General features: G+C 47.6%; 2 protein-coding genes across 2 annotated transcripts; both read right to left on the reverse strand.

Annotated features, from left to right (window-relative positions):
• Positions 1–165: 165 nt before the first annotated feature.
• Positions 166–6,675, reverse strand: TAS1R3 (taste 1 receptor member 3). Its single transcript, XM_064730850.1, has 6 exons — positions 6,174–6,675; positions 5,290–5,590; positions 4,060–4,839; positions 3,070–3,273; positions 2,828–2,948; positions 166–2,118 (listed from the first exon to the last, which is right to left on the reverse strand). The coding sequence occupies exons 1-6, from the start codon at positions 6,356–6,358 to the stop codon at positions 1,193–1,195; spliced, it is 2,517 nt and encodes an 838-aa protein (XP_064586920.1). The 5' UTR covers positions 6,359–6,675; the 3' UTR covers positions 166–1,192.
• Positions 6,676–6,731: 56 nt separating this feature from the next.
• On the reverse strand, positions 6,732–10,535 carry CPTP (ceramide-1-phosphate transfer protein). The gene is made up of 2 exons (XM_064730808.1): positions 10,400–10,535; positions 6,732–9,924 (listed from the first exon to the last, which is right to left on the reverse strand). Exons 1-2 carry the CDS (start codon positions 10,522–10,524, stop codon positions 9,426–9,428), a joined length of 624 nt encoding a protein of 207 aa, XP_064586878.1. The 5' UTR covers positions 10,525–10,535; the 3' UTR covers positions 6,732–9,425.
• Between the last annotated feature and the right edge of the window lie 90 nt (positions 10,536–10,625).

The raw sequence follows: 10,625 nt of genomic DNA on the forward strand, positions 1-10,625 counted from the left end.
TTGGGGACAAATAACTTTGCAGTGTACCAAAAAGTTCTTTTTCTTTTCTTTTTTTTTTTTTTTTTGAATGAAAATATTCACTGGTTTAGATTAATTTACAAATTCTTTAACTGAGCTGGACTGCTTAAAATCCAGTAACACACAGTGGAGAGATAGAAAAATTTTAGGGAATAAAAGAGCAGAAATGAATTTTAGGGAATAAAAGAGCAGAAATGAATTTTAGGGAATAAAAGAGCAGAAATGAAAAAACTTTTAGGGAATAAAAGAGCAGCAATGGAAAAACTTTTTAGGAATAAAAGAGCAGAATATTTCCTTGTCAACATGAGTGGGGAAAAGAAAATCTTGGTGATGTGACTGGGTATTGACTGGATACTGCCTGGCAAAAATGTGAAGTTTTGGGTGAATTTTGCCTGGTTTTGGGGAAGGGAGGAAGCTCCTGCTGTGCCTTTGGAGGGTGAGATTTGCACAGAGCTCATTTACATTGCCTGTCCCTGATTTTCATGGAACACAAATGGACTGAGCTGGGATTTGAATGGGAAATGCCCCCTCTGTGTCCCACACAGCACTGCTGGCACCTGCCAGAATGTTGTTTTTACACCTCTTTTATTGGGTTTATTTGACAATTCTGACAAGGCTTGGGAAAGGCTGACACCAGCCAGAATGTTCTTTTTACTCCTGTTTTATTGGATATATTTGATATATCAGAATTATTGTATAATTCTTACAAGGTTTGGGAAAGGCTGGTAGCTGCCAGAATGTTCTTTTTACTTCTCTTTTATTGGGTGCATTTGATATATTAGAATTATTGTATTATTCTGACAACACATGGGGAAGGATTCCTGGATCCATCTCCGGAGCTGTTAATTAATAAGAAAGGGAAATTACCAGAAGTGTTTAGAGGGAAGTGCTGTTGGTGATTCACACTGACAGACTTGAGAGATGGGTGTAAAATACCATTTCTGGAGGTTCTTCCATTAACTGAACCTAATTTTGCTCCTTTTTGGGGCTGAAATGTGTTTGCAGAGAAGATGGAGAGGATGGACTTGTGAGCCCTGTGCTTCACAACTCTAATTCAGATGTGATTGTTCCTGGGACTACAAAGTGCTCATAAACAGGATTTTCTCCTTAAAATCAACAGGATTTTCTCCTTAAAATCCAGGTTTTGTGAGGAGCAGGTGACACAAGGAGTGGTTTATTGTCTGTCCTCCTCTGGCTGCTCATCAGAGAGGTTCTGGAAATAATCCCTCGTGTTCAGATCAGGCCTGAACACCAAGATGTAGCACTTGGGCACAAAGTAACTGGCCAAAATGCCCAGGGTGGTGGCCAGGATGGTGCAGATCTGGGTGACAGCCCTGAGCACCGTCCTGAGCGTGGCAAAAATCACCAGGAAGAAAATCCAGATGATGAAATAGATGAAGGTGGCAAAGGTGATGCCCCTGGCCACATTGTACCTCCTGCCTGGGGTCTGCACCATAAAGGTGCACAGGAAGCAGACGAAGGCTAGGCAGCTGTTGTAGCCATGCAGGAGGGCAAAAGCAGCCCAGGACTGGGTGCCACACACGAGCAGCACCTCCCTGGGCAGGGATTCATAGTCAGCCACCAGGTAATCAGGGCCCAGGTGGAGGTGGCACCAGCAGAGCAACACCTGGATGAGTATGGACATGGCCACCACCAGCCAGGCCCTGCCGTGGGTCACCCAGCGCAGCAGCCTGGGGGCACAGTGGGGGAATTCTGTCACCAGGGTGATCTCCAGGGCCTTGGGCAGCAGGGAGGAGAAGCAGCCATTGAGGCACAGGGCATAGCAGAGCTGCTGCAGCAGGCACAGCGCCGCGCTGGGCCTGCCCACGTGCAGGCAGCAGCTGAGGCTCTGCAGCAGCAGCCAGAGCAGGGCCAGGAGGCTCCTGGCACCTCCTGCCAGCTGCACCAGGGGGCTCTGCAGGTGCTGCAGGAACAGCAGGGCCGCCCCACAGCTCAGGGCTGCAGTGAGGGCCACCAGGGTCAGCAGGGCCACGGCCAGGGGTTCATCCCAGGACAGGAACCGCTCGGTGCGGTCGTGGCAGCGCGTGCTGCGGGTGGGAGCCCACTGGTGCTGTGGGCACGGGGAGCAGCTGGTGCTGTCTGCAAAGAGAGACTGATCAGCATTGGAGACCTGTTGAGGTGGGATTTCAATCCCCCCAGAACTCAGGCCCCTCCCCTGAAGATGCCCTCATGGGTATCACCACAGACGTGGCGTTTGGGGTGAAAAAAGAAGTGTCTCCAACCAGTCATAAATGTCTGTGGGGTGAAACACCACACATCCAGCCAGCCAAAAGTGTCTGGGGTGAAACCCCACAGTTGGCTGCTGTTTGGTTCAGCGCCAAGGGCGAGACAAGCTCAGGCACATCACATCCAGATATTGGTAAATATTCCAATAGGGACCTGCTCCCCCTGTGGGAGGATTACACAGGGATCTGGTGGTGGTTTGGGTGGTGTTTCCCCTCCCTCCAAGGTGTGTTGGATGTCCAGAGTTTGTGGTAGTTCAGCCTCTGCTTTTCCACCCTCATCCCTGAAGGATCCTTGTGTTTCTTGCCACTATTTCCTTCCCCCAGCAATCCCAGGATTTTATCCTCTGCCTCTCTTCTACCCATGCCCCCAGAATTCCATCCTAGCCCTCTCTCCAAGCTCTGCAGATAAAACATAGATGTTGTCCTCATTTTCCTTCCCTCTGGGCCCAACAGGGGCAGGTCCCAGTGAGGAGCAGGACAGGGAGGAGAGCTCCCAGCTCATCCCCACCTCAGCCTGGAGACAGAATAATCCATTTAAAGCCTTTCAATTGCCCAGAGCTCACCTGTGCTGCTCCAGAAGGTGTTTTCTGAGCAGTCTGTGCAGTCATAGCAGCAGAGATTGAATCCTTTTATTCTTCTGAATTGCCCTGGTTGGCAGCGCCTGAAGCACTCGGATGTGGGCTCCTGGCAAAGGGCAGGAGTGAACATCAGCCAGGATGAACAAATCTCCAATGAATCGGAAGGAACTGATCAGAAGGAACTGATGGAAGGAACTGAACAGAAGGAAGGAATTTGCCATTTTTACCTTCTTGTCTGGGGTGTGGAACTGGATCTGGGACGTCCGGACATACAGGGACTGGTCATAGTCCCCCACGGGCAGGTAGGTGACTGTGCCATCCCTCCAGGCCCAGAGGATCAGTTTGTAGCCCGTGTTTGTGCCGTGGGATTGATCAAACCTGAAGCTCTGCCCATTCACCTCAAAAGGGAGGGTGTTCATGAAGTGCAGCAGCTGGGGAGGAAATGAAATCAAAATGGATTTTGGTCCAGTTCTTGTTTGGAAGTGACAGTTCTGCCAGCTGACATCAGCTGTGCCTTAGGTGGGCTAAGATTGTGCCAACCTGGCTGTGAGATGACAAAAATTGGCTGTTTGTCCCTCAGATCTGCCCTCACCTGTGGGGCAACAGCCTGGTTGGAAAGTGAGAAAACTTTGTTTTCTCACAGTGGATTTGTGAGACTTTTTAGGAAGTTATAGAAAAACAATGATAACTTGTTATATAAACAACCTAAGGGTGCTGTTTTCCTACTCTGTTTGTCTGTTCTTCTCAAGGACTGTTTGTGAGAAAGATGTTCTTCTTAATTTTCCAATCAAGTAGAATGTGTCAAATCTGTCTATGAAAGAGAGGATTTTCATATTAAACTTGAAAGGCACTAGCCTGCAAACCAGCCTTGGAGTGAATTTGTGCCATTTCTGCCTCAACGGTGACACTCACCTGCCAGGACCTGATGGATGTTTTGGGACTATTTTTGAAAACCAGCCTTTGAGTGAACCAGACTATTTTTTGGGACTATTTTCAGAAAACAACTTTCCAGTGAATGTGTCATTTCTACCTCAATGATGACACTCGCCTGCCAGTACCTGATGGACATTTTGGGACTATTTTCAAAACCCAGAGTTTGGGTGAATCTGTGCCATTTCTGCCTCAATGGTGCTACTCACCTGCCAGGACCTGATGGGTATTTTGGGACTAGCCTTGGAGTGAATTTGTGACATTTCTGCCTCAATGGTGCCACTCACCTGCCAGGACCTGACAGATGTTTTGGGACACCCTTTGGAGGTGCAGCCCAGAGCCCTGTGCAGTGCATGGGCCACGCTGTACACGGCCACGTGCACGGGCTGCACCGGTGTCACCCCCAGCATGGGCCAGATGTCCCCGAGGGTGACATTGCTGCACTGCCGGCAGTGCGTGTCCAACACCTCGGTGTCCTCCAGCCCGCTGAGCTCCCGGGAGCGCTGGCAGAACTCCTCCTGAGCCACAGAGTTGAACAGCTCAGCCACAAACTCCTGGAAGCCTGGCACTGTCCCCGTCCTCATGACAAAGCCCAGCACTGTCCCCACACTCTGGATGTTGGGGACAGAGGTGGCGATGTCCGACAGCAGCCAGGCCTCGCTGCCCAGCCAGACCTTCTTGCCCAGCCCCATGGCCAGGCTGTGCTGCAGCAGGGCCTGGGCTGGCACGCTGTGTGCAAACAGCACAATCACGTTGACTTTGGTGCTGTTAATTAATTTAATTGTGTTCTCCAGCTGCTTGGTGGCATCAGGCTCGGCCAGCTCGGTGGGGATGAGCCCCTCGAAGGCGATGCAGATGCTGTTGGTGCCAGCCATGCTGAGGAAGAGCGCCTGGGCTCCCCGGCCATACTCATCATCGCTGGCCACCGTGGCCACCCAGTTCCAGCCAAAGTGGTTGAGGAGCAGCACCACGGCCTCCACCAGGTTCTTGTCGCTGGGCACCGTGCGGTAGAAGGATGGGTAGAGCTCTGTGTTGCTCAGGGTCTCGCTGCTGGCGCCGTAGCTCACCTGGGGTGAAAAGATCCTCACAAAGAATTCCAAAAGTTTATTAAAACCTTATCAAAAATACAACATTGAATGGAAAAATTCTTAAAAAGCTTGGGAAGGGATTCTTGGATGCATCGCGGAGCTGTTGAGTAAGAAATTTACTTGAGAAATTACTATAAGAAATATAAATTATTATTTAAGAAATTTCCATAAGAAATTTATATTAATACTTGAGAAATTACTGGAAGAAATTTATATTAAAACACAAATTTCTATAAGAAATTTATTTTAATAGTTAAGAAATTACTATAAAAATTTATATTAAAACTTATAAAATTACTAGAAGAACTTTGATAAGAAAAGGAAATTATGAGGAGTGTTTAGAGGGTTAGACATTCACACAAAACGTCACTTCTGGAGTTTGTTTCATTACCTACAAGGGAGAATCCTGCTCCTGCAGAGACATTTTACCTGTGGGATGAGGAAGGAGCTGAAGAGCTTGGCTGTGAGCAGGCACAGGTCGGATTTGTGGGGCCCGATGACGGCGATGACGCGGGGCTGGTACTCGCTGTAGTCACACAGGACCCCGATGGCCCTGGTGCCATTGCGGGTGAGGAAGAGGAGGCTGGGCTGAAGGGCCACCAGGGGCTCAAAGCAGGTGTCACACATGTCATAGCCCAGGGTGACCCCTGGCAGCAGCCAGCTGCTGTTGTTGATCTGCTCGATGGCAAACCTCATGGCCAGAGCCCAGATCAGCCCATCCGTGAATAACCTGGGGACAGCAGGGACAGGACCTGTGCTGCAGCTGGGACTGGGCTTCTTCATGTAGGAAAAGCTAATTTTTTATTAGATATGTTATTAGCATAACTGATTTTTAATATATTTTAATATAATTATTTTATTAGCATAACTGATTTTTATAGATATTTTAAAATATTTTATTAGCATAACGAATTTTATAGATATTTTTATAGAATTATTTTATTAGAATAACTTATTTTTATCCATTTTTCCTGTTTATATTTTTATATACTTTCATTAACATACTTTATTTTTATACCTATATTTCTACATTTATTTATATATTTAGGTGTTTGATTATTTAACAATTTAACAGTTTGATTCAATGTAACTGTTTCATTCAGTTAAACTGATTTATTTACAACTTAGGTGTTTGCTTCAAACCCGAAGGAAACCAGTGCCGCTAAAACCTTTTATCAAGGTGAGACCAAAGCTTGTCAGCACCAAAAAACCACAAACCCATTTCCATTTTGGGACCTGTTGATGTCCCAGTGCTCCAATTCTCCTCTATCCCATCCCATATTTTCCCTTTTCCCCCCAGTCCCAGCCCTTACCTGTCACAGAGCAGCAGGGTGGGCTCAGAGCGAGCTGCCAGGTTCAGGGTGTCCTTCCCAAAGGGGAACAAACCCCCCAGGACAAAATCCCCCGGCCTCCTGAGCTGGGCTGAGAGACACCAGGGGCTCAGGGGGGCAGCCCAAGCACAGCCCAGGCACAGCCACAGCCCAGCCACCACGTGCATTTTGGGGAAATCTAGGAAATCCAGGCTCAAATGGTCCTGGGAAGTCTCTTTAAATAGAGCTTGGGAGGAATTTGTTTGGCAAAATGAATTGAATTCACTTTAGTGGGCAATAATCAAATATACTCCAAGTAAAAACCACTGCCCTCATCCTGATTTCCTTTACTCAGTGAGTAAATGTCCTTTACTCAGTGGGCAATAATCAAATCCCCTCTGGAGGGCACTTGAGTGTAAATCCTGATTTCCTTTACTGAGTAGCTTTTACTCAGAGTGATTTACAAGTTCATTAGCACAGCTGTGGAAATTTGGGTTCCTTTGCAGAGGTGACAAAACTCAGGTGCCCCGCTCTGATTCTGGTAAATGATTTACACAACAGTAGTTTTTATTTATTTATTTATTTATAACATTCCATTAAAAAAATTTAAATTATATTTTAATTATTTCAATTTTAAATACATCTCATCATGGAAATAACCAAATCTTCCTGAGGGCAGGGCAGGAATTTGCCTGGAGAGGCCATTCCTGGGTCACAGCCTTGCTGTCCCTCAGCTGTACTAATATTTTTTTTAGGAAGTTGTTACTGGCTGATCTATTTTTCTTTCCCTCACACTGAACTAGAATATTAATTTCAGTTTAAAAACTTAAATCTGAGCTCATAGCATGGTAATTTAGGTTTTACTACTGTATTTTATTGTTGGATTTTAGGACAGCTCTGAATGAAAAGTTCAATTTCCTGCATTTTCTATATCAGAAAACTGCTTTTGCTGCCAGTGCTGCTCCAAGGCTGGAATATTTTCCTTGCAGGAAGAAAAGCAGATTTAGAGACCTAAATACAGGAACGCACCAGCTGCAGCTGTTTTTTTCAGGTAGTTCATACTGACATTTTTTTAGGCATCGTTTCCCCTTCCTGGACTATTTAAGTGTCAGTTTAACTATAAAAAATAAGTTCTAAACACAATTCTGAATTTTGGGCAAGTTCATCTTCAATATTAGCAATGGTAGTTATAAATATTAATATTTATCTCTTTAATAATTACGAGTGTGACAAGGGAGAAAAAAATTTTTCTTGTGGTCACACCATCATTTCTAGAGATTTAAACCCATTTTTTTTTCCCTTGACACACATTATTTGATTTAGTTGAAGGAATTTAATTCACTGCACTGGTGAAATATCAGTTGGCCTGACCTCCAGGGAAATGAAACAGATTTTTCCAGGGAAATAAAATCTGAGTAGGTTTTCTGTAAATGGTGTTGGACCTCCAGAGTGTGATCCCACAAAGGACACTCCTCAAAAACCATATTATTCACATCATTTAATGTGCAGTGAGTCCAGTCTCCATGAGGTAATTGTGATTTCCTGAATTTTTCAGTGGTACATTAGGGCAGAAAGAGGCAATCAGCTGGAGGATTGATCCCTGCAACAACCCTGCAGGGCTTCTCCAGCTCCCAACGCTCAGAAAGTCCCACCTGAGACCCTCTGGCTCCTCCAGGGGTTTGGCAGAGGCTCCCAAAGCAGTGATTTACAGTACAAGTGTGGATTTTCCGCCCCAGAGAGGCAGAAAAATACTTTTTGTAGGCGTTGAACACATTGATAAAAATTAAAAATAAACACACAAGAACACAACTCAGAAGCAAACAGCTCCAGCTCTGGGCTGGACAGAGGGGATTGTGCAGCAGAAATTACAATTTGCTGCACATCCCAAGTGCAAAATCATGGATTGAACAGGGAAGGGGCACAGGGGAAGGTGCTGCTGGGTGGAACAATTTTCTCCTCCTTCCACCCCCATTTCCTTCAGCTCCCACAGTGGCAGGGAAAGGGCATTTCCCCAGGGCATTGCTCAGCATGAAATCCTCCAGGTGGGATTTTTGTACAAACCAAAGTGTGGGAATGAGCTCAGACACCACAGCTCCAATTTGTGCTGCCACACAAGGCCACAAATATTGCTGTAAATGCACACAAGCCGCTGCGCTTGGGCTTGAAAAGAAAAACCGTTTCCAGCTTTGCCAGGAATAAAAAAATTCAAAACTTCAATCCCTTAGCAGCTCATCCTAATGTGGAATTATTTTTCTAACTCTGCACAGCTTCTCCTAATGTGGATTTTTTTTCTAGTTGTAGAGATGTAAAAAAAAGTGTAAAAAAAACCTATTCCATGTTTATGAAGTGGAATAACTTGGCCAACTCCTCAGCTCCAGGCTGGAAAGAAAACGTGGAAATAACCAAATAATAAATGTGCAAAAATGTTATTTTCACTCTGGGCTCATCCTGGCAGGATGGGTCGAGCAGCTTGTGCTGCAGAAAGAGCTCCTGGCTCATGCTGTAAGGTGTGGGAATAAAAAAAAAATCCCTTAGCAGCTCAACCTAATATGGAATTTTTTTCTAACCATACAGATGTAAGAAAAGGACTGGTCCACATTTATAATATGGACTTGTTTTGCCAATCCCTCAGCTCTAGGCTGGAAAGAAAAGTGGAAATAACCACAGACAGTGTGTTGTTTGTGCATAAATGTCATTCTCAGCCATCAGGGCAGATTGAGCAGCTTGTGCTGAGCAAAGAGCTCCTGGGTGATGCTGTAAGGCAGGAAAATAAAAAAATCAATCCCTTAGCAGCTCAACATAATGTGGAATTTTTTTCTAACTTTAGAGATGTAAGAATAGAACTGACAGATGTAAAAAATAACCGGTCCATGTTTATAATACGGAATCATTTTGCCAACTCCTCAGCTCCAGGCTGGAAAGAAAAAGTGGAAATAACCATGGACAGAATGTCTTGCTTGTGCAAAAATGTCATTTTCACCCCAGCACCACCATCAGGGCAGGTACACAAATAGTTCCTGGGTGATGCTGTATGCTAGGAATAGAAAAGAATCAATCCCCTAGCAGCTCAACCTAATGTGGAATTTTTTCCTAACTTTAGAGATGTAAGGTAAGAAGTGAGAAACGTGAAAAAATTAATCGTCCACGTTTATACCGTGGGATAGTTTGGCCAACTTTCCACCTCCGGGCCGGAAAGAAAAAGTGGAAATAACCACGGACAGTGTGTTGCTTGTGCAAAAATGTCATTTTCAGCCATCAAGGCAAGTCGAGCAGCTTGTGCTGAGTGAAGAGCTCCTGGGTGATGCTGTAGACATCTCCGATGTAGGGGATGGCCTCTCCCAGCATGGCCACGGCCTCCTCTTGCGAGCCCACGTTCATGATCTCCAGGAAGGCATCCCGGGAGGGCAGCGCGCAGAAAGCCACGGTGGCCGCCTTGCGGACAACCCAGGGGTGGTGCTGGGCCAGCGAGGCGTTGTAGGCGTCGGTGCAGAGCACGGAGGTGCGCGGCTCCCCCGAGCGCAGCCCCTCCAGGAAGAGCTGCAGCCAGCGCAGGGCGCGGTGCAGCCGCAGCACCGTGCGGCAGCCCGAGTCCGAGCGGGCCCGCAGCGCCGCCAGCCCCGCCGCCAGCTCGTGCTGCACCAGCGACTGCAGCGACACGAAGCCGTGCTGCTGCTGGTGACCTTCCAGCAGAGCCACCTTGGCCACGGCGTCCTTGGAGATGAAGGAGAAGACGGCGCCCAGGCTCTGCAGGAAGCTGAGGGGGAGAGGGGAGTGGTGGGTTAGGTGGACGAGGGGTGGGGAGAGAAGCGGAAAAAATACCTGAGGGGTGAAAAAAACCAACCCCAAAACCACCTCGGGGGGAAAAGAGAACCCTGCCGACCTCCCGCCAAAAAAAACACCTCAGGGGTGAAAAGAGAAGGCAAAAAGCATCTGAGGGGGGGAAAGAGAAGCCAGAAAGCATCTGAGGGGGGGAAAGAGAAGCCAGAAAGTAACTGAGGGGAAAAAAAGAGAGCCCAAAGAATTGTCTGAGGGGCGGAAAGAGATAGCAAAAAGCATCTGAAGGGTGAAAAAAGAAAGCAAAAGCTCCATCAGGGGTGGAAAGAGATGACAGAAAGTATCTGAGGAGTGAAAAGAGAACCCCAAACCCACTTCAGTGTGAAGCCGTCGCTCCCTGATCCGTCACTGCATCCTTCAGCCCACAGCCCCCCCGCTCGCTGCCGGGCACTCACCGGATGAGCCCCCGCCAGCCGCTCAGGTAGGGCTCCAGCAGCACCTCTCGCTGCTCCGTCACGCACCTGCGGAAGGCGTCCAGGACCTCCCTGAGGCTGAACGGGCCCGCGGCCGCCGCCGCCATCGCGCCGCGGCGCCGCCGCCTCCCCCTCCCCTTCCTCCTCCTCCTCCTCCTTCCGCATGCCTCACCGCCCTCTCGGCCAATCAGCGCCGCGTCCGTCACCC

This window comes from Zonotrichia leucophrys, chromosome 21 (assembly GCF_028769735.1).
Source record: "Zonotrichia leucophrys gambelii isolate GWCS_2022_RI chromosome 21, RI_Zleu_2.0, whole genome shotgun sequence".
In the NCBI taxonomy this organism is placed as follows: domain Eukaryota; kingdom Metazoa; phylum Chordata; class Aves; order Passeriformes; family Passerellidae; genus Zonotrichia; species Zonotrichia leucophrys.